The 24,965-nt window shown below is 34.2% G+C and overlaps 1 protein-coding gene and 1 non-coding gene across 3 annotated transcripts in view; one reads left to right on the plus strand and one right to left on the minus strand.

Moving 5' to 3' along the window:
- Nucleotides 1-24,965, minus strand: part of Rtn4 (reticulon 4) — a 66,179-nt gene that overhangs the window by 6,538 nt on the left and 34,676 nt on the right. For both annotated transcript variants that reach the window (XM_026399889.2, XM_026399888.2), the window contains 2 exons: nucleotides 8,547-8,754; nucleotides 4,119-4,257 (listed from right to left, as the gene is read on the minus strand). In XM_026399889.2, coding sequence (XP_026255674.2) covers nucleotides 4,119-4,257; nucleotides 8,547-8,754 — 347 coding nt within the window. The remainder of the gene's footprint in view (nucleotides 1-4,118; nucleotides 4,258-8,546; nucleotides 8,755-24,965) is intronic.
- Nucleotides 11,367-11,442, plus strand: Trnaa-ggc (transfer RNA alanine (anticodon GGC)). Its single transcript has one exon. It is a non-coding gene; the product is annotated as a tRNA-Ala (tRNA).

A 24,965-nucleotide genomic window follows, 5' to 3' on the forward strand; every position in this document is an offset into this window, starting at 1 on the left:
AAAACAGTGATTCTCCAGGCAGTACACCTAGAGAAAATCAGTTTCAGGGGATGGGACCCTCTGCCCTGCCATTTTCCCAGTTATTTTTTAATTTTATAAGTCCCCAGGTGATTCCAACATGCAGCCAAGACTGAGAACCATTGTTTTAAATAGATTCCTTATCAAAGATTCTGACACAGATTAATCACAGGAAATGGATTAAACTTAAGTAGGTGGTTTAAATTTGTTCCAACTATCATACCACTTAAATCTCACAAAATTTGACAAATATCACTAGGTCAAAAAGTTATCCAATCTCTTTCCAACTTCTCACAGACTGACTATATACATTAGACTCTGGGATGGGAACACTTGCACAGCTTTCTCAACTTATTACTGAAGGACATTCCTCCTTGTCCCTTCAATATTCATTTCCATCAACTTTATGAGAGGCAATTAATGGAACATACCCACTTTAAGAAATACAACTTTTAAAACAAATCCTGGGGTAGGGTCAAAACATTTAGCTGCAGTAAAATTTTATACTATTAAATGTTTGAACTAAGTTCTACTGAACTGAAGAATAAATATTTTGCCAGTGATTTTTCCTATACTGTCCAACTAGAAAATGAATTGATGCTCAACCTCTGGACACTCAAAATCTTTTCTAGGACTTCGAAGCTTGTAGCTAATTTCAAAGGGGTAAAACAAATGGAACTATCACACAATTTTAAAGAAGAAATCTACAGAACACATTTTTATGTACTCAAAGTCAACCACCAAGAAACCTGTTCCCAAGCACAGTAATGCCTACAAATTAATGTCAGGTCTTAGAACTGATGAGCCTGCAATTACTTCTTTGATCACACTTAAAAGAACAGCCTCTTCCCTCATATTGCTGGGGAGAGAAAGTATGAAAAAAGTCTCACATGCTAGTAAGAATTTAATTTCTGAGCAAGATTTCAAACAGAAGTGGTAACTGTGACCCAGAATCTAAAAATGTAGGTCATATAAATTTGAGGGAGCCAAAATGTCTTGCATTTATCAAGGCAATGAGTTAGAGAAATTGCTTTCAAATTTTTGTTTAAAAGCTATTATTTTATCTAAGCCACAGGGCTTGATACAATATATATTTTCTAAATAAAATTTCCACTATATTTTCTAGAAATTAGGATGGTTTCCATTTTCTTACTTAGGAATCATACTATAAATATGGCCATGTACAGAAGGCACTTAAGTATGGCCATGTACAGAAGGCAAGTACCCAGGAAATCTCTCTAGAAAAGAATAACATCAATCATTTCTATAAAGAGGCAAGAGTGCTAGTAAGTTTCCCGCCGACTTACTTAAGCAAGAATTCTGCATTTATATAATAGTACCCTTATTCAGTGGAAACAGACAGAATCTGTACTATTCACATACAAAAACAGTAGCAAGAAAAGGTTTAAATAAATTCTTGTGTAGTAGAATTACAAAATTATCAAGGAAGTCCCTTTGTGCACTTAAATTACCATTGTCTTTGCATGGTGAGAAAGAAACAGATTCCCTCATCTTATACTTTTATCTCAACAGATTGAGACCTAATGCCAGGTTAACTTTATGTGCTAACATAATAAACCAACCATTATTGAGTCCTAAATGAATCACTTTCTGGGTAAGTCTATCAAGCAGCTTTCCTTGAGCTCTTGGCTTGCCAAAAAACATAATTTTCTTATTTTCTCTTTTCAAAAATAAATTAGCAAAGTACAATTCATGTAAATCTTTTTTCTTCAATTAAAAAAAAACAAAGAATGCTTTAGAAATGTACAAAAATGTCATAAAAATAAGACTTTCAGAAAATAAATCTGTCATTTTAAATTAGCAATGTCATTCAATACACCCAATGCAAGACTTTATCAACTTCAGTGTTTAGTTGTTGTGTTTTTCCCCCAGTACTTGGGATTGTACTCAGAAGTAGTGTACTGTAAGGTACACACCCAACCCTTTTAACCTCTCCCCGCCTACCCCCACCCCAAGAGAGGGTCTTGCTAAATTTGCTAAGCTATCATAGAACGTGCAATCCTCCCGAGCCTTGGCCTACTAGGGTAAACTGGGATTACAACTATGCCCACCACACCTGGAAATAATTGCTTTTTTAAAAAAGACAATTTTCAAAGAAATTTTAAAATTATATTTAACAACAAAAAAGAAACTATCCCATGCAGTTTACTCATGAAACTTCCTCATATTCTATTTTCAAATATCTTTAAAAACAGATTTAAAAGTCTTTGTAAGTGTCTAAATCAGCCTTCCCCTACCATTTTCTCATTTCCCCTTCCCTTTGACAAATATTCCCACGCCTATATAACTGTCTACAGATAGGACTGTGTAATAGATGACAATACACTTTCTCTGAAAGATCAAGTAAGTTTTCTTTTGACTAAAGACACATGGAAACTTTACTCTCAAATTTATAAAAACTGGAATATATAAAATTCATTTTCTGATCAATTTATTTACTTGGTTTTTAAATAGTGTTCTTCCAAGAATGCCTCTCCCCTCAAGAAAAACACTAAATTACAGACATATAGAGGCATTTACTAACTATATTGGGCAAACAAGGCCTATAAAGACAATGGCTATGTCACCTCTCTCATGCTTCATGATGACATTGTTTGAAGTCACCTTTCCCCAACCAAATTCAGAGATGGACCTCTGCTGTTTATAACAGTGTTTCTTCTTAATCAATTCCTACCCACAAACCCTCCACCTTAAACTGCACCAGTACCTCCTCAATGATGTTTTACCCACGTTCTATCCCAACAGTTAAACCATCTACAGCAAATATCACTTTGATAGGCACCAATTTCTTCTAGACTAAGTATACAAAGTTTCATTGTATTTAACTCCAAAATATTTTAATCCTGTTTTGAAACTAATTAAACAAACATGGTAAATGACATACACTGTGATCTTTTTATTTACAGACTGACATCAGATCATTTCAAAACATTACTAAATGCAACCATTCTAAACAAAAGAGACAATGTGTGATAAAAGAAAACCAAGTAATTTACTGTTGATATCATTAGTTACTTAGGTTTCAAGTCTAAAATAAGAGAAGCACACAGCTAAAAATAATGTATCATCTACAAGTTTATGAAAGCTAAAATGTTTATTAAAAAAAAAAAGCACATTTAAGCATTTAAAACTATCCTGAACACTTCAGAAATTGTTCTGAATCTAAAGCCCCAATCCTACTGGTCCAGCATTATGAATTGCATGGTAAAACTGTAAACTAGAGCATTTCTCTTGAAAATAAAAGAATTAGCAGCATACAACATTTCCACTCAGGCTTAGATCAAAAAGGATTTAGTCTGTTTTAAGCAGAGTTATTGGCACACAGCACACAAACCACAAATGACATGTTCTATGTAAAGGAAAAATTAATGGTTTCAGTACTTGGGGGGTTCAAGTTATATGATTGTGGTTTAATTGTTTCAAGTAAAGTCATAACTTTGGGAAAGTTTATTTGTAAGATGAGATTCTTAACATGCTATGTAGCAAGATCCAATAACTAAAGACAAATTTCCAGCAATTCAACCAAAATTAGCTGAGGCATAATAGAATATTAAATATTTTCCAGAATAAACACTTGAAGAAACAGTTCAAGATATGAAGTACCTTATGTGCATGTATAAACCATAAAAACTAAAAGACTAGGTACTAAACTCTTTAAAATCTAATACAATCAATCTTTTAAAATACTTTTAGTTGTAGATGGACACAATACCTTTATTTTATTTATTTTTTAAATGTGATGCCAAGGATCGATTGAACCCAGTGCCTCACACATGCTAAGCAAGTGTTCAACCACTAAGCCACAACCCTGGCCCCTAGACAATCTTTATTTTTAATCAAAATCCAACTTTTTTTCCCCCACTCTTAATTCATATAATTTCCCAAACTATGAAGTTATTTGAAAAATAAATAGCACCTTCTTCCACTCAAAACGTGATTAGATACTAAAAAACATAAGTTCACACTAATGTGATTTCATTATATCTGAATCATTTATTTTAATACAGAAAAACAATTTTATACTCAATTCTTGATATTAAATTTTGGTATGTCAAAAATAAAAAGCAAAATAAATTTACCTTTAGAGAATCAACTAAATCATCAACTAAGAAGAGGCGTCTAAGTTCTTTTATCGTGCAGTTCACATGACCAAGAGCAGAATTACTGTATTTCTGAATCAATTCCTCAGATATAGCAACATCAGATTCCAAATAAGCCCTAGAAAGCAAAACACACAATTGTCACTGGAGGGATTTGTCTTCAATATCAATAGCAATTATATGTCTGCAAAAGAAGATTAATAAAATATCCTACTAGACTTGGAGGTCATGTATATCTATAATCACAGATAGGGAGGAGAACCAAAAATTTGAGGCATGTGCAAGGTCTTGGTTCAAAGATAAGCTACCTGACCAAAATACAGAAAGACAGTCCTCTCCATGTACCACCCCCTCCCCCCAAAAAGCCTACTGTTTGCACATTAAGCATAATATACATACACTATCAGACCAATCTGAGCTTGAATCAAGCTCTGCCACATATTTGGCTATGTAACTTTAGTGTTTATTTGATCTTCCCAAACTTTACATTTAAAAATGAGATTGTCATGATGAAGATTCAATGAATAAAAATGCTTAACACAATTGAGCACAAAGAGTAACTCAGTAAATGGTACTTATTAGTATGGGTTTGATTTTTTTTTTTTTTTTTTGGTGGTGGTGCTGGCGATTGAACCCATGCAAAGCAAGCACTTCACCAACTGAGCTATATCCCTAGCCCCTGGGTTTGATTTTTAAAAACTGAATATCATTTTGTCAACAAATTTTCCTATCAAAGATCCTATTCGTTTCCAAATTCTACATTCTCTTGGCCTATTCTTTATGGGAAACTCCCAAATGTTAAGCACCAGATTGTAAAATGGCTGCTAAAGTATAGTAGCAATCCCAGTTTAAATATTTACTGTCCGTCTAACTGCCCTAATTTATACCAATAGGGCTGGAATTATTAAATTCAAGAAGACCACTATAAGCAAGGCGTGGTGACACACGCCTGTAATCCCAGTGACTCGGGAAGCTGAGGCAGGAGAATTCCAAATTCAAATCCAGCCTCAGCAATTTAGAAAATCCCTGAGCAAATCAGCAAGATCCTATTTCTAATAAAATATAAATAAAACTCCTGGGTTCAATCCCTGGTACCAAAAAAAAAAAAAAAAAAAAAAAGACGACCACAACTCTAAGAAGTAGGAGGAGTCAAGTCTACAGGAATGCAAGAAACTGTTTCATTAGCTATGTTTCAAAGCAGCCTTTTTATCTTGGATAAGTGGAACCCAATCAGAAGTGCTAGATGTTTCTTCCTATCTGTTGGATGCAGTTCCATATCTAGTCCCTCCTTATCACTTCCCCACCATCTGGGAAGCCAATTGTTTACAACTGGAAATAATAGTTCTTGTCCCAGAGTTTTGTTTCTGCAATATGCCTAAATATGTCTCCTTGTTTTTATTTATAGTGTCATCACTCTACTAACAAACTGAAATACTCTTATCAGTATCCAAAACAGTCTCCGAGTGGTCTCCAGCCTAATCTTTATTATCAGCCCAGCCAGATTAGCCTTATTTGAGCAAGCTATCCACAGAGTGCTGTTTCAGTAGGAGTTTAGGATACTTGCTACAACCTTGCTACATAAATTTGCAAAAGGCACTTCACTGGATCAGATTCAAACTCAGGAAATTAGAGGAGTAGACCTTTCTAGGTTCCTTCAGGCTCAAACATCCTGTGATTATATGGCTCTAACATTTCAGTCAAAGAGCCAACATTGTCTTTCCAAACTTTCTTCCCACTACACTATGTGTTGCAACCAATATACTAAATATGTTTTAACCTTAATGTCTTTGGGTTATCGTGCTGTTTTCCCAATCCAGGATGCTTATCCAGTTAGATAGACTCATCTCATATCCCAGCAAACAGGAAGCCTCATCTAATACTTGATTCCATAAGACCTGTGTACCCTGAACAAGTCCTTCTTCTGTATTAGTCCTACCTGTATCTACTATAACCATCCCTGAATTATAGACATGCATATATTTGCATATTTTTCCTACTAGCATATAAACTGTTGAGTACAGTTTAAAAATGACTTTTTACTAGTACAATGGTTTGGAACACCATTAAACCATTGATATTTATTAATGATCAAGTTAAAACTCTCAAAAAGTCATATCAATCTTTAAACTACCAGTAATTTATACATTTTTGTGCAATACAGAAAATTGGCTGATATAACCTTGGCTGGATTACTGCTTCTTTGTACCAGTGCTGCTAGTTCTTGCTAAAAACAAGCTACCTGACCAAAACAGTACTGTCCATCAATGCATCTTGCATTTACATTAGTTTAACTGGCATTTGTGGGATTACACCCAGGGGTGCTTAACCACTAAGCCACATCCCTGGCTCCTTTTTAATTTTGAGAAAGGGTCTCACTAACTTGTTTATGGTCTCTCTAAGTTGTTGAGGCTGGCCTTAAACTTGTGATCCTCCTGCCTCAGCCTTCCAACTCACTGGGATTACGAGTGTGCCACCATGCCCAGTACCAAAATAGTTTTTAAATGCTCAAAACCTATTTTTTAAAAAATCTTGTCCAGGTATAAAACAATTAAAAGAACATTTCAAAGCCACAGTTAATACATTAGAAAAGGAATTCTCAGGTCTTTTGGGTCAAGATTAGGGAAATCTTCAAAGAACTGGGTCTTAAATCAAAATCAAATAAAAAGTATGATACAGTGGAACATTGGGAAATACAGAATCACAACATGAGGGCTGAGGTTGTGGCTCAGTGGCAGAGCACTTGCCTTGTATATGTGAGGCACAAGGTTTGATCCTCAGTACCACATAAAGATAAATATACTGTGCCCATGTAAAACTAAAAAAAAAAAAATATTTTAAAAAAAGTGACAACACAAAAATGGGCACAAAAACCCAGAAGGGATAAATGTAACAAAGATATCTGAAGTTCAGCATATGGTGAAGGTAAGAGTCCTGTGCCTAAAAACATGATAAAAGCAGTATTTTCAAAAAATTAACCTAACAACATCCCTAAGAGTTAAAATAATCTGAGGTAATCAGAAGTCAAACTGTTAGAGGAGTCTAACCAGAGGTAGGCAGATCTTCTGTAAAGGGCCAACAGTATTTTAGGCCTTGTACTCCATATGTGTCTCTATCACAACTACTGAAACTCTGCTATTTCAGTATGAATGAAACCAACTAAATAAATGAACAATGGTGGTGTAACAATAAAACTTTTATAAAATTAGCCCACAGACTGGATTTGGACATGGCTATGGTTTTCAGACTCCTGTCTTGAACTAAGGGAGTAGCAGGAAATGAAAAATTTAGTAATCTTCCTTACATGAGACAAAAACAAAGATAATATCAAAACTGGGATCTTAAAAACCAGAATGATAGTGATGTTGCTGATATAGGTTAACAACTTTGAAGAAAAAAATTTAAAGACACATGAGTTAATAGTTATAAAAGGGGTACTTGGGGATTGATTGCTAATAAATATGAAGTTTCTTTTTAGGGTGATGAATATGTTCTGGAATTAGATGGTGATGATTATACAACTCCAAATACATTAAAAACCATCACTGAGGCCTGGGGATGTAGTTCAATGGCAAAACTCTTGCCTAGCATTCACAAGGCCATCGGTTCAATCCCTAGTAGCAAAATAAAATAAGAATTAACACCATTGAAGTTTATAATACCTGAGTTGTATCTCAACTTAAAAAGTGAGTGAAAATGTGGAGTATCAACTGAGAACATAATACTCGAGTCAAGAAGTGTTTCAAGGGCAGGGGTTGTGGCTCAGAGGTAGAGCGCTCGCCTACCATGCATGAGGCACTGGGTTCGAACCTGTGTCCACCTATATCTAAAAAATAAATATTTTTTTTTTAAAAAAGAAGTGTTTCAATAGTAACTAGATATATAATGTAAGGTTGGATTTGTGAAAATAAGGGCATAAGATTAATAGTTGATACTCAACAAGGAGATGCTGAAAAAAGAAACTCTCCAAAAAATAAAAATAAGTAATGCCTTGGGGAATGAGGAGAAGAAACCAAATAGAGAAGGAATGGTAAGAAAAGATATGGCTATGAAAGGGTAAGCAAAGGTTATGAAAAATAAGTATTATATCACAGAGTATAAAAAATAGCAATAAAGAAAATATAACCCTTCCACAATAATCATGTTAAAGGATACACTTTTCATTAAAGTAGACTTCCTAACAAGTAGTTTTTAGCTAATCATGCTTACACCAAGTCTTTTTCACCATAAGTCTTTCAATGTAACCTTTAAGAAATCTCAAAAAAACAAGTGCTTTTAGAGTATGTGATTACCTTTAAACAGTAAAGAACACACATGTCTGGAATCTACAGCTGGTAGTAGACTAAAGTATTAATATTGATCCTATTTACATAGTTGACAACATATGCCTCATTTTTCCAGACATCTCACCTGAATGGGTGGCCTTCATCTGATTTCTGGATAGCTTGGATCACACCCTTATATATCCTAAAGCTGATAGTCACAGAGAGCAGGGCCAAGGCAATGTAGGCTGTTACACTCACAATGCTGAATACTGTCAATGAAAGCAGCAGGAATAAGCTGGCACCAAACACTACTCCAGTCTTCTTAATGTCTCTCCAGTAGAGGAGGTCAACAACTAAAATGGAAAAAGAAATTTTAAATGAGAACATTATTTTATCCATTTGGATTTTGCACATTTATATTAATTCTACCTACAAAAATATAAAAAAGGCGCTGAGTATGGTGGTACACACCTGTAAACCCAGCAGCTCGGGATTAAGCAACTCAGTGAGACCCTGTCTCTAAATAAAATACAAAATAGGGCTGGGGATGTGTCTCAGTGGCTGAGTGCCCTTGAGTTCAATCCTTGGTACTGTACCCTCTTCCAAAAAAGATTTCAAATGTATGAGGCCCAGCAGACTTCTTATGCAAAATAAGAGGTTACTTATAATCATTCTGAGGTCTTCTTCTTCATACAATGCATGATATATATTCAAATAATAAAAAAATGTTAAGAAGTACTAAAATGAGAAATTTCAGTGATACAAAAATGTAGAATCACTAATTTAAAAAATGTTGAGAAACTGAATGAAACTGAACCCTTATTTAAATCTACTCATCTGAGATCTACAGCTCTTCTTTTATGATCCCTCTTTGAGAACCTTAAAATTATAACTCAATCTAACTATCATTAACAAAGTTTCCTACAGAGCAAAAGAAGGGGAAGCCACCTTTAGATACCTAAAAAGCTACTTTTTTTTTTTTTTAAGAATGGCATAAAAATTTTGGAGTCAAAGAAAACCTACATTTGTTACACTGTTATACAATGTTTATTAATAGTAAGGAGTCAGACAAAGCCTAACTTAGCAAGTCATCTCTTGGACCATGGTCACAGGCCCACTATTAGGATCAAATAACTGTATGCTTGTGGTCTCTAGATCCGGTTAGCTCAACCCAAGTATAATTCTGCACTGTGCAACAGACTCTTGAATTCACAGGCTAATGAAACCATCCCCCTCTGGATTGTAACTAGAAGAAAATTTTTTTTCTGATTTATTATCTTTATGATTACACACAATAGTGGGGGGATTCACTGTGACATTCATACATGCACATAACAATTTGATCAATTAGCATTTTTACAGTAAAATGAATTCAGATACACTTGAGTGCAATTTTTAATACCTGTTAATTTTAAAATGAAAGGGGTGACATTAAAAACAAACACATTTTTAGGGACTGCTTTGACTTTGATCCCTAGGTATCCCAGGTATATATGGCTTCCCTTTACTCTTAAGAGTACTTTTGGTGGACACAACATCTTTATTTTATTTTTTTATGTGGTGCTGAGGATATAACCCAGCACCCCGCACATGCCAGGTGAGCACACTACCACTTGAGCCACATCCCCAGCCCTACTGTTAAGAATAGTTTTGTAGAGAAAACTATTTATGTGAACTATAAAATATTGGATTATCATTACAAAGTCCTTAATTCCTGTGAGTATACGCCACAAGTACTGATTTCAGATATTTTAATTGGGCCTGGAGGTGTAGCTCAGTGATAGAAAGCATTCCTACCATGTGTACGACCCTGGGTATTTTAAGTGTCCATCACTCTGTTTTAGCACAGAGCAGCAGTTTATAGCATTAAAAAAAAAAAAAAAGTTTCAGACTTTTGATTTTAAGCCTTCCTCAATTGGTTTGTAACTGACCCTGCCTAAAACATCTACTTCAGTTTTGATGTATGCAACTAGTTTTTCCTATTGTACCAATACAATAGCATGTCCAAGACTGACCAGAACTTGAAGTAGTCTATGTTGTCAAAATGACATTATGAATAATAAAAAGGTAATAGCAATGTTAATTCTTTCCTAAAATTCAGCAAACACTGAGGTGATACTGTTCAAGAAACTCAACTAACTAGAATAAGTTAGAAAACCTGACAATGGGAAAATGGACTTTTCTTAAAGGCCTATTCAACTCTAGAATGGCACAAGCCTGGAAAAGATGGTAAGATATGTAAAAACAAGTCAATAAAGGCATAATAAAACAAAGAACTGCATTGTGATGAGAACTTAGGAACAGAAAAAACTGGAAGAAATTTTAAAACACTGAAATAAAGAGAAACTCAGCCGGTCTTTAAAAATGCATAGGGATCTAGGAAACCTGAAGGGACAGGGCTAATTTATGCCAGCAGTGGTTCTGATAATTATCATCATTTTTTTCCCTAGCACTGTTAAAGAGGCTGTCTTACCAAGAGGGCCCTTGGTAAGATAATTCTTGCTGGACATGATGACACATGCCTATAATTCCAGAAGCTTGAGAGCTAAAGACAGAAGGACCAAAAATTTGAGGCCAGCTCCAATAACTCAGTGAGATCCTGTCTCAAAATAAATAAAAGGACTAGGGGTAGTAGCTTAGATGTACAGTTTCCCTGGATTCAATCCCCAGTACCAAAAGTAAATATTTTTTTTAAAAAAAGGAATCAGGGATATAGCTCAGTGGTAAAGTATCCCTGGCTTCAATCCCCTGTACCCCAACCCAAAAGATCATTCTTGGCTATGAAGGTCTCCAGAAATGCCATAATCGTGGTTTGTGTGTAACAAACACAGAATTTAGGTTCAAGAGCTGGATCTCCTTGACTCCAACAGTGGCTTCATAACCTTACGCAAGTCACTGAAGCCCTCTATACCTGAGCCTCTTTACCTTAAAAAAAAAAAAATAGTGTATAAAAATAGAAACGATGGGCAGGGATTGTGGCTCAGTGGTACAGCATTTGCCTGGCATGCGTGAGGCCCTGGGTTCAATCCCCAGCACTGCCAAAAATAAATACATAAATAAATAAAATGATCTCACTGAGGTGTGATTTAGTTAGATAGTGAATTTTTTCATTAATAATATAAAGCACTTAATGTAGGTCATCAGCATACAATAAATACTTAATGTCAGGGCTGTTATTTGTTGTTGTTATTGGTATCACCATAATCACTATCACTTTTCTTATCTAGGTAATTTAAATAGTAAGTGCATTAAATTTTTTTTCAAATTTAGGATTAACTTCTAAGTTAATCTTCTGTGTTACACTGTAACCACAGACAAAAGGATTTTAAAACTTACATCTAAGTTTTCACTATTATTGGGTACATAAAAGTAGACAGCCTAAATGAATCAGCAGGTAAGGCATACCTCAAATCTATTTTAATTTGAACAAATGCCACTTTATAAAAATGGTACTCGAAGTGCTCAAAAATATTCATTAATCTTCAGAATCATTATTGATGAGAACCTAAAACAAATGCAGATGTATTCACTATTCCTGATCATTGTTTTAAAAAATGATTATGAAATCACTGGCTTTAGACCATTAATTATGTCTAACCAGAGACTATTAATGGCTAACCAGAGACTATTCAAAGAGGCTTGAAGACTAGATAAGAATTAGTTATCTAATCTGTGCATTCTATAAATGAACACAGAAGGAGAAAAAAAAAAATCAGTACTGTGATTCCAGAGACTCACATAGGCATCTAGGAAACCTAAAGGGACAGGGCTAGTAAGCTTACATCCTAGTAAGCTCTGCAATCATGCAGCTTTGGGTAAGATTCCTCCCCTCCTGGATTTCAGTTTAATAATTCATAAAAGACATTAGTCATCTAATTTCTCTTTTCCCTTCAGAAACGAACATGAATCATAGCACAAAAACATACCTCAGTTCTACATTCAAATTCCCCTCAATGGATCCAGATCAATGAGGTTTTATCACTAGTATTCATCTATACCAAACATAATTTTAGCTTAGATGTAAAATAATCCCCTTTAGGGCTGAGGTTGTGGCTCAGTGGTAGAATGCTTGCCTAGCAAGTGACAAGCACTGGGTTCAATTCTCAGCACCACATATAAATAAATGAATTAAAAAAAGGTCTATCAACATCTTAAAGTTTTGTTTTTTTTAAAAAAATAATCCCCTTTATAGATCTAGATTTTGGGGAAGAGAGAGGTATAAACACTTTTATTCATACTAGTCTCTTTTGAGCAGAGCCTTTCTAAAAACACTTTAAATGCCCAATACAAATTCTTGTAATTTTGCAAGCAACTATAAACTATATCATTATTGTAAATGTATGAGGTTTTATTTTTTTTAATTCTGAAAAGCATTTTAAGCCTGATGGATGCTTTAGACATGTTCTCCAGATTGCTAATCTACATTCTCCAATCTCCACACCTTCATTTCCTAAATCAATCTTTTATTGCATATATACATAATGCCAAACACTGTAACCTATTTGTTTCAATTCTCAAAACAAAAGGAAAGGTAGCCTTTCAGACAAGTGAAACCCAGTTTTTACATGACTGGGCCCAAATAACATTTATTAAGTGGTAGAGCACTTACTAATGGAACAAGAACCCAGATTTTCTACTGATAAACTCATTCACTATTTATGCTACCAAACTGAAGGCTCAGCATACCGAAGTTCTTCAAAATTCTACATATGTGTTTGCTTAATGAATAGGGACAGTATAGGTATATAATTACTTGTGAGATGAATCACAAAGGTGAAGAACAAAGTCTAAGTGAAATTAGACTTTATTAATAAGGTACATATAAATTTTAATGTGAATGTTAACCTTTAGTTAATCTCAGAGTTCTACTCCAATGTATTTAAAGGTACTTTCCCATAGTATAAAAAACATAATCAAGTTGTTAGAAATGTCTTTTAAAATCCATGTGAATTTGACTGAATAATTAGATAAATCTATGCAATGCAATTATATAAAGTAACAAAGATCTACATTACCACAAAAAGATGCATACAAATGATATAGGAAAACAGAATGTTACCAAAAAAGACTCATATAGCACAATCCCACTTCAAAAATTAAACACTTCTATCTATGAAGTCTGAAAGGATATCTATTAAACGATGCTTTTACCTCTAAGTAATGGGATTTTCGGTTTTACTTGTTTCTTTATTCTTTTCTATGCTACCCGAAATTGTTCTACTCCAATGGCAAGCATAAATTACAATCATACACTGAAAAAAAAAAACCTCCCCTCCTCTTTCTATACCAGTAATAGTATATATACTTCAAAATTCTTGTAACACAAGTGCAGTTTTCCCAGGAAGCCTTTTTATTGGAAAGAGAGTACACTGTCTGCTAGATTGATCAATATATGGGTCCAGCTTATAGTTAGAATTTTTAGGAGCATCTAAATTAAAAAGTCTGATGTTTTGGATTGAATTAAGTCAATTTCCCCAAAGCTGAGAGCAATCAGTGATCACAGTCTAAAATAAATTTAACTATATGAAAATGTAATAAATCCTCGCCTATAACACTTTCCTTTCCTCCTGTTACATAGTTCCTAGGAATAAGGTGTTTTTAATAAATGCAGAAACTCTGAAAATCATACAACATTCTAGGCAGATACCATTACAGAAATGTTGAAATAAGCCCTAAAAATGCTGTTAGTGGAGCCATCAGGCTCTTAGAGCACTGAAGGCAAGAGAAGTAAGACAATAAGGCAATGAGTGTCACACAGAAGAAAAAAAAATGAATATATTCTAGAGGGGAAGAATATATATCTGAGGGGAAACTTAACACTACTACCTACTACCTAAACCTAACCTACTACCAAAGGCACTGTGAAAAATACAGGAGGATTTTAAGTTTGTTTTGTAAAAGAATTTAATAGACTGTTACTAAGCTGCAAGAATGAAAAAATATTAAGATTTTAGCCAACTGGGTTGTCTTGACACTTGCCAACAATATTGCTATTTACAGCCATACCAAAAGAGCTATAGATTCAATGCAGTTCCTACTAAAATTCCAGTGACATTCTTTATAGAAATAGAAAAAGCAGTATTGAAATTCATTTGGAAAAATAAGAGACCCAGGATGGCCAAAGCAATCCTCAGGGAGAAAAGTAAAGCAGGAGGCACCACAATACCAGACCTTAAATTATACTACAGAGCTATAGCAACAAAATGGCATGGTTTTAGCACCAAAACAGACATGAAGACTAATGGTTCAGAACAGAAGAGAAACTCACATGAATACAGTTTTCTCATACTAGACAAAGGCACCATAAACATACTTGGAGAAAAAATATAGCCTCTTCAAAAAATGGTGCTGGGAAAACTGGAAATCCACATATAGCAAAATGAAATTAAACCCCTATCTCTCACCCTGCACAAAACTCAAAAGTGGATCAAGGGACCAGGTTGTGGTGGCACAAGTCTGTAATCCCAGAAGCTCAGGAGGCTGAGGCTGGAGGATTCTGAGTTCGAAGCCACCTTCAGCAATGGTGAGGTGCTAAGCAACTTAGTGAGACCCTGTCTTTAAATAAAATACAAAATAGGGCTGGGGATGTAGCTTAGTGGCTGAGTGCCCCCAGAGTTCAATCGCTGGTGCCAAAAAAAAAGTGGGGGAGGGGATCAAGGACCTCGGCCTTAGACCAGAGACCCTAATCTCCATCATGTTGGCTTAGGAACAGAATTCCTCAATAAGCCTTCCAAAGCTTGAGAAGTAAAATCAAGAAAAAAACAAATGGAGGGCTAGGATTGTAGCTCAGTGGTAGAGCACTTGCTTAGTATGTTTGTAAGGCACTGGGTTTGATCCTCAGCACCACATACAAATAAATAAATAAAGGTACTGTGTCCATCTACAACTAAAAAAATTAAAAAGAAATCAATAAATTGTGTGGTGTCAAACTAAAAAACTTCTTCACAGCAAAGGAAACAATCTAGAACATGAAGGGAGAACCTACAGAATGGGGGAAAATCTTTGCCACGTGAACCTCAGATAAGAGCATTAATCTTCAGGATATACAGGGGACGCAACACACACACACACACACACACACACCAAAAAAACCCAGTCAATAAATGGGCTAAGGAACTGAACAGACACTTCACAGAAGAAGAAATACGATCAGTCAACAAATGTATGAAAAATGTTCATCACTAGCAATTCAAGAAATGCAAAATAAAACTACATTGATATTTCATCTCACTCTAGTCAGAATGGTAAAACTATAAAAAATACAAGTTAACAATAAATGTTGGCAAGGATGTAGGGAATAAGGTATATACATTGCTGGTGGGATTGCAAGTTGGTGCAACCACTCTGGAAAGCAGTATGGAGAGTCCTCAGAAAACTTATAATAGAAACATCATTTGATCCAGTTATCCCACTCCTCGGCATATACCCAAAGGACTTAAAATCAGCATACTTTAGTGATGCAGCCACATCAATGTTCACAGCACCTCAGTTCACAACAGTTAAGCTATGGAACCAACCTAGATGCCCTTCAACAGATGGATAAAGAAAAGGTAGTATATGCACACAATGGAATATTACTCAGCCATAAAGAAGAATGAAATTATGGCATTTGCCAGTAAATGAATGGAACTGGAAACTGTCATTCTAAGTGAAATAAGCCAATCCCAAAAAAACCAAAGGCTGAATGTTCTCTCTGATATGTAGATGCTAACTCACAATAAGCGGAGAGGGCAGGGGAAGAAGAGAAGCTAATTGGACTCGACAAAAGGGAATGAAAAGAATGGAGTGGGGATGGGAACAGGAAAGAAGAATGAACTGGACATAACTTTCCTATGTTCTTATATAAATACACAATCAATATAACTCCGTGTACAACCACAAAAACAGGAAGTTATACTCCATATATGTATGAGATACCAAAACACACTGTATACAACTAAAAAGAAAAACAAAAATATTTTTTAAAATTATGCCCTTTACATTCACATAAAAAGAATACAATGCTTAGGAATGAAGTTTTAAAAAAAAGTAATGTAAGACTTATAAACTGACTATAACTTGATGAGAAATTTTAATGACTTAAATAAATGGAAAGATATCCATGTCCATGGATTGGAAGACATTGTTAAGATGGAACAGTCATCAAATTGATCAGCAGTGCAAGCCCTATAAAAATCCTAAAAAATTCATATGAAAATTCAAGGAATCTAGAATATTATTGTTTTGATTATTCAAAACAACTAGGAAGAATTCAAGAGTTGAAGAACTCACTGCAAAAGAATGAAGTTGGTCCCCCTCTATGATATACAAAAGTTAACTCTAAATAGATTAAAGATCTAAAGAACTTAAACTCTCTTAGAAGAAAAACTAGATGTAAATCTTTGAGATTTTGGATGAGGCAAAAACAAGAAGCACAAAATTAAAACAAATTGGATTTCTTAATCTTAAAAAATTTTGTACTTGAAAGTACACAATCATAGTGAAAAGTCACCCCATAAGGGCTGGGTTATGGCTCAGTGGTAGAGCACTTGCCTAGCACATATGAGCAATGGATTAAATTCTGAGGGGGGAGGGAGGGGGGAGGGAAGGGGGGAAGGGAGAGAGGGAGAGGGAGGCATTGTGTCCATGTACAACTAAAAAATATTATTTAAAAAAATAAAATAAAAGTCAACCCACAAAACAGAATATTTGCAAATCAAGTACCTGATAAGGGGCTTGAATTCAAAATATATAAAAAGTTTCATACTCTACAGTAAAAAAGACAACCCACTTAAAAATGGGCAAAGCATCTGAATAGATACTTTTCCAAGGAAGATATACAAATGGCCCAAAAGTACATAAAAAGATAATCAACACCATTGAGTATTTGGGAAATGCAAAGCCAAAACCACAATGAGATTTTATATAATAAAATGGACTATAATAAAAATGGACAATAACAAATATTGGCAAAAAGCAATGAACTAGAACTCTCACACTACTGGTGGGAATATAAAACTCAGCCACTGTAAAAACAGTTTGGCAGTTCCTCAAAAAGTTAATCATAAAATTTTCATATGACCCAGCAATTCCACACCTAAGAATGCACCAGTAGACTAAAAAAACCTACGTTCACACAAAAACTTACATAGAATATATTCTTAGTAGCATCATACATCCTAGTCAAAAAAGGAGATCAATTCAAGTGTCTATCAATGGAAAACTGGAGGGCCATAAAAAGGAAATAAGTAGCAGATACAGATGAGCCTGGAAAACATGATGCTAAATGAAAAAAATCAAAGTCATGAAAGGCTATATATTTGATTCTATTTATATGTATTGTTTAGAGTATGTAATTTTACTGATATAAAAAGTAGATTAATTGTTGCTGGGGGCAGGGGGAGGAAGGAGGATGACTGTTAATGGGCATGTAGATGATTGTGACTATGCTAAAAATCAGTGAATTGTACGTTTAACTAAAAAAAATTTAAAAAGTAAATTAAAAACCCTTGTTTTAACAAATAAGCGAAGAGTTGGTGGGTCCTTTATTTTTGAGATACCAAAACTAAAAGAGCTTGTATAAGAAAAGCTTAATTTTTCATGGTTCTTCAAGTTTCCTTCAATATTGAAAAATAGTGTTAAATCATTCAAGGTAATGATTAACTGTAGCCTCAACTACTACTGTGGCCTCAACTTTAAACACTATTTTAAATATCTGACATTAATGCAATGGTGTCTTTCCTCTTATAATTGTAGGGAAGGCTTATGAAATACTAAAATAATGTTGATCAATTTTAATAATTCTTATAATTTAGAAAAAAGTGATTTACTTCAAAACAAAAGAAATGTGGAAAACATTTTAACTGTGTTTTATGCAGTGCACAGAATAGTATAATCCTTATCAAACTAAAATTTTATTCAAAATAAATTAGTAAACTTAATATTTAAGATAAAAATTTCTGATCCAATGCAGAGTTAAGAAGTGTCGCCTACATTTGGTAATCAAACTGTCAACTGCCATAGCTAAAAATAGTGCCAGCCCACCTGCCTTACATGCAGAAATGATCCTATTACATTTTGCTTCAAATCAAATTCTTACTGATGCTCTTCAATTTTAAAGTCTTGTCTAGGGGGGATGAAAGTAACAGATAGTCCTAAAAATAGCAGAAGGGTAAGGAATAGCTAACAGGAAAATATTTCTGGAGCAAAAGTAAATAGACCTTACAGAATGAAAGTTAGGTCAAGAATGAGAACAATAGTTCAACATGAAATTAACAAATAAATATATACATAAATACTAGAGTGGCATAAAAATTTTTCACCATAATCTTTATATTAATAAATATTTATTAGGAATTGCAATTCTTAATTAAATTCTTCCCAACTGCCAGGAAGTTACTGGAATTCAAAACTGACCATTTAGCACGAAGTAAACTTTTACTTGCACACAGTAAGCATTTGTGCAGCAAATATGTGACAGGTAAAGGTCAAGAAAATGGATCTATGCAGAAGGGAGACCTTAGTTCTTTCCATAAAGACAGTAAGAGGAGCTTAAATTCTATTTCTTCCTTCAATTTACTATCAGTGTAATCTGAGTAAACAGATTACATAACCTGTTTCCCCATGAAAAGTTAGAAAAAAATTATATCTACTTAAGAAGTTATTTGAAACAGGAAATTTTACCTATGGAAATGATTGTCTCGTTCATCACTTAATCTTTCCTGCATTACTTCTGACAATAATATTATAATGCTTTGATCAATTTCAACTACCACACGCTTAAGGAAAGCAACAACTAGCATAATAAAGTAGAAGTTTTGTACTTGCCTTTTCTGTTATTATTAAGCAATTCCCTATTCCGAGCAAGGTCCTGTGGTAAGTCTTTGTACATATTACCTCTAACCACCTTTCTATCAAGTATTTATTATCTGTATAAATTAAAACCGTAACTAACTAAGTAACTATAATTATAATCAATGTTTCATTTTATAAAAAACTAATTCTATGCTAAGGCAAGATCTTCAACACTATTCCTGAGAATACAATTTGTATCCAACATTGTGGATGTTTTCAGACACAAATCCTTTCCTACATACTAAAATTAAAAGGCAATTAAAATTACTTAAAAAGTAATTTTAAATGGGCTGGGGATGTGGCTCAAGCAGTAGCTCGATAACCTGGCATGTGCGGGGCGCTGGGTTCGATCCTCAACACCACATAAAAATAAAACTAAAAATAATAAAGATATTGTGTCCACCTAAAACTAAAAAATAAACATTAAAAAAAAGTAATTTTAAAAATTACTTCTAGCCCTCTATAATTATACAATGGTATGCTCGCTCAAATTTAAATTTAATATCAAATGTAGACGCATAGGAAAGCAAGTTATCATATGTGAGAAAACATACACTAAACAACCTCAAAATTAATACAATCTCCTAAATATCCCATATGTTTAACAATATCCAGTCTCACCCATTGTCTAAATTTGTCACATAAAACAACACAAATCAACCGTAGTGTGAAACTGCAAATCTTCCTAATAATGCAGAATTTTATGAAGTAGTTATTGTCAGTGATGCTGGAGAATTGTTCCAAGAGATTAACAGTCTAATAAATAGGCACTTCAAAGCAAGACTATCTGACATCATGAGATTATGAGAAGCCCCCTGGAAAGTAATAAAACCCTTGAACATTTTTTGTAAAGGGATCATTATATACCATTGTATTCCCTGTGAAATTAAACCACAAAAGATGCCATTTTGTGCTACCATACAATTTTGTGGCAAAATTGTACTCCCACAAAATCCAAAAACTTGATTCATCCTCTGTGTATTCTAAGAAATTATACACAGCTGTGATTATAAACTAAACTTTTTTTAGGAATAAACCAAAACAAACTTCTTTTCCTAATTGTTGATTTTGTTTCAAGATAAAAGTCATAACTCATTTTCCTTCCATTAGTTGGTAAGAAATTTGGGTTCACTAAGTGGTCTTTTTTTTTTTTTTTAAGATGTTGATGGACCTTTATTTTATTCATTTACTTATATGTGGTGCTGAGAATCAAACCCGGTGCCTAACACATGCTAGGCAAGTGTTCTACCACTGAGCCACAACCCCAGCCTGCAAGTGGTCTTTTCTTCCTTAAAGTATCTTCAAGTAGATAGAAAATGCCTCACTATATTGCAGAAAGGTAAAAACCAGCTACGCTAGTCTATTGCCTTCTAGAGATAATAAATATTTTTGTAAGTTCGAGAACACTGGAATGCAACCATCACCAACGTATGTCTCTTGTACAATTAAAATCATCAATTAACTTTTTAGTTTTATGTAATTTCCAATACAAAAGCAGGGCAGAAAAAAATTCTAATTTCCCACTTTAAATTTTTCTATGCCATGAGAATTTTTCCTTCACAGGGAAATCCATAAATTTAATTCCATTTCTTTTAACATAAATCTTTAAGTGGCATCTCTGTACTCTAGGTACATAAATTTTAACATATTTAGTTGCAAAGGATAGTATAAACATCAAATAACAGTTGTAATTCCTCACATTCTTATGGAAAATCAGAATATTAGGAGCAGAAATTCCTAAGCCTATCTCAATGCCCAACTCTTACCAACAGATTTGTAGGGATATCATTAATAGTTGATACTCCTTGACTTTTAAGTTGGTTTGAGCTCCTAAAGCAAATGCTATAATAATAAGATGGTGGTGACATGAAGAAAGGCAATAGTATGTTATTGTCTACCACACCTCACACAAGCCTTGGTGGCAAACATTAAAATCAAAAGCATGTGTGTGTGTGTGTGTGCGCGTGTGCGTGTGTGTATCTCCCAGTAATGAAAATCAGAAATTTGACCTCAAAGCACTGCTCTAAGCTTGCAAAAAAACAGCACTGGCTAAATTAAATTCAATATTCTTCAGCCCAAATTCTAGCAGAAAATAAAGTGAATAAATAAAACCTAGGGATACTCAGAGAACAGAAGAATTCTATTCATTGCTGAAATATTCTTCTCTACATTCAAGCAAGTAATGTAATCCTTAAGGACAAGGAGAAATTGCACCCCAGGCCTGGGAAGTTCTCACTAGGCTTAACTTTCTAACAATAATAAACTACTAACCACACCTACCTTCTTCCATAGTTGGTGAAATAGACTACTGCCTCTCATTGCAGAGTATGTATTTATAAAAAAAGATATATATACATATATAATATGCACATGTATATACAATATGAACAGATATACATATATATTTATATATACATACACCATTTATAGTAAGATGCCAGGCAGACCAAGTGCAAATAAAAAAACATGGATCATTTTAAGCTTTCATAATTTCCAATCTTTAGTTCTGTTCAAGTAAAATACAAATTGCAAAATAAAAAGAAAGGCCTCACACCACTAGCTGTGTGGTCCTGAGCACATAATCTAATCTCTTCAATTTGCTTGGATTGCCTTAACTGTAAAATAAGAATATGGAATATATGACTATTAAAATGCTATGTGAAGGTATTATCTAAAAATCCTGAATTCATAAGATTGTGTATGTTAATTGCTTTTATGGGGAAAAGCAGGAAATACCTTTGCTAAATTTTTTGTCCTATATAAAAAATATGCAAAATTTTTCCCCAAAACAATATATTGTTCAAGGCCAGGAGTACACCTGGCTGAACTCAGAGGCCCAGTGATTAGGCTACCATTTCTGCCCTCAAAGAATTTACAGGCTAGAGAAAGTTTACATATTACATTTGTAATAGAAACCACAAAGTGAAAAGCTGAGATGGGAGTTCCAAAGAATGCTGAATCACCTCCACCTGGGAAGACGGGGGGGTGGGGGGGGTGGGGGGTGTCTCTGATAATACTACTTAAGCAAAATGTTAAGTTAGAAAGAAAAAACACAAGCAAATGCATGAACAGGCATGTTTAGGGAACAAATCCTTCAATGTATCTAAGAGAAGAGTAATAGGAGATGAGATTTAGGTTGAAACTATGCTGTGAAAAGCCTTTTAAAAGTTTAGTAGAGTCAGAAAGTAAATTTTTAAAAGTCCAGTTTAGACAGTATAATTTAAGTTGAAAAGTAAAGGAAACCCCTCAGTGCTATGATGAGAACTGCATTTTAGGAAGATTCATTTTACTTTGGCTGAGTCAAGGGATTTGGTGGAAAGACTAGATAGGTATCTGGCTAAAAACTAGGAGTACCAAGATTTAGGTAAATAAAACAGAGAGGCTATTTCCAATGCTCTTGGTACTTATCCACAGAAAACTTAGTCACATATTTTCATCACATATAGAAACATGTTCACATTTGCTTTTCTTAATACATCCTGGTTCTTGTAAAGCAATTTACTTAAAACTGACAAAACAGTTATATAAGGAGCTAAAACCATCAGATGTGCATATACAGCAGATGTACATATCTTAGCCATGATTCCACAATACACTCACTCATTGCTCAAAATAATAATTTATACAATATTTCCGGAGAGCAGTTTTGCAACATGCACCCAAAACTTAAATACTATAACCCAGCAATATAGAAATAATCATGGATAAGAACAAAGATTTGGGCTGGAGTTGTGGCTCAGTGGTAGAGCACTCGCCTAGCATGTGTGAGGCACTGGGTTCAATCCTTAGCACCACATAAAAATAAATAAAGTCACTGTGTCCATGTACAACTAAAGAAAATTATTTTTTTAAAAAAAAGAACAAAAATTTATATTCAATTATATTCATTTTTAGCATTGTTTATTCTTGGAAATCTTTAGGAATGCTTTATTTAAATATTTGGGATTAATAACACATATAGAGAAATATCACAGTGATACAGAATGCAGACTATTTTCAAAAAGGAAGATAGTTCCCTATTCAGTGGTGGAAGATTTACAGAACAAAATGTACCATATGTTCACCTCCCCAACAAGTACACCCTGTTATAAATATACCCCCAAACCATTCTTTGTGTTGGGATAGGTTCTTCTACATACCTTCTAAATTTTCTATTACACATGTAAACCAAGATAAGAAATATCTAATAAATGCCTAAACACTGGGTTTCAGCTAAGCTTAAATTTCAAAGGTAGGGGCTTTCCTCATCAGTTGGTCTCATAATTTGTTAATGCTAAATGTCTTCAGGCATTTTTTGGCATTCTCCAAGAGAAATAAGGCATTCTAAGCACAAGGACCTCTGCTCCTTTCTACCTGAAACTTCAAAGCCACTGTTCTGAAAGTGTAACTGAATCTTAATGTTAAGAATATTTCTGTTCCCATGTGTCCTACAGAAACTTCTCTCAAAGGACACCTATGGAATATTAACTGCCCAATCCAAAAAGTTATTAATAATAACAATGAACAGTCTTGCACTTACTCCTAAGATTTAACAGGGTCAACAATCATCTCTCCATCTTCACACTATTTGGCTTCTATATATAATTTAACTACCCAATTCTTTAAAATTCTCTAGCCCTTTTATAGCAGTGAAACTACACTAACCTCTTGTGGCTTCTGCTCTGAGGATAATTTTCTGATTTTTTTCTGGTGCCACATACCCCCATAATGTAGGTTTTAGGCTTTCCTTCCTTAATCTTCAGGCCTTTCATTGGGAACTTCCTGCAAGTATTCATCTGTCTCACTTTGCATTTGATTCCAAATTCTTTATCATTAAATTGTCATTTCTTGGAAATTCAGATATGTTCTATATTACTTAAAATTCAAAACTTAAGACCCAACTTGGTGTGTTTTTCTGTCTACTTATTTCCACTAATGATAAAACAACGTCATTGTTAACATTTTATTCTGGTTGAAACTTCATGCTATCTTTTGAGCACTATCCCCACCACCCCACTCTCATCCTTCAAGTCTCTGCCAAATGCCAAGTAGTTCTTCCTTGAGTTTCTCAAATCTGTCACTTTCTTTTCATTCCTATCTTGATAAATACAGGACTTTTTAAAATGCCAGTATAGTGGGATGCAGTGGCATATGCCTATAACCCCAGAAGTTGGGAGGCTGAGGCAAGAGGATTATCAAATTCAAAACCAGTCTCAAAAATTTAGCAAGACACTAAGTGACTTTTCGAGACCCTGTCTCAAAATAAAAAGTAGTTGGGGATGTGGCTCAGTGGTTAGGCGCCTCTGAATTCAATCTCTGGTACAAATAACCAAAAAACCTCAGTATAACTACATTCACCCTAACTGGTATGCTTCTAGGTGCTTCTCCAACTTATATTATACACCCTAAACAAATCTCTTTAACTTATCATTTATTACTCCCTAATTTAAAACTTCCAAAGGCTCTTTATTTCCTTTATGACAAAATCCCAAACCCAATGTCTTCCACAATCTGGTCCAGGGAATCTTTTCATAAAAGCAGAGAACCTCAAAACTGGAACCCTACAAATCATGCAAATAAGGAAACTAGAGACTAAAAAGGGTAAGTTTCTTAGTCTAGCCAAAATCAAAATTTGTATTGTAAGAACTACAAGATGTTTAAAATACATATTACCAGGCCCTGTAAGCTCTGATATGGTAGGTAAGGATCAGAGGAATGTGTATTTTAAAGAGGCACCAGCAACAGAAAAGAC

Source organism: Urocitellus parryii, chromosome 12, assembly GCF_045843805.1.
Source record: "Urocitellus parryii isolate mUroPar1 chromosome 12, mUroPar1.hap1, whole genome shotgun sequence".
In the NCBI taxonomy this organism is placed as follows: Eukaryota; Metazoa; Chordata; class Mammalia; order Rodentia; family Sciuridae; genus Urocitellus; species Urocitellus parryii.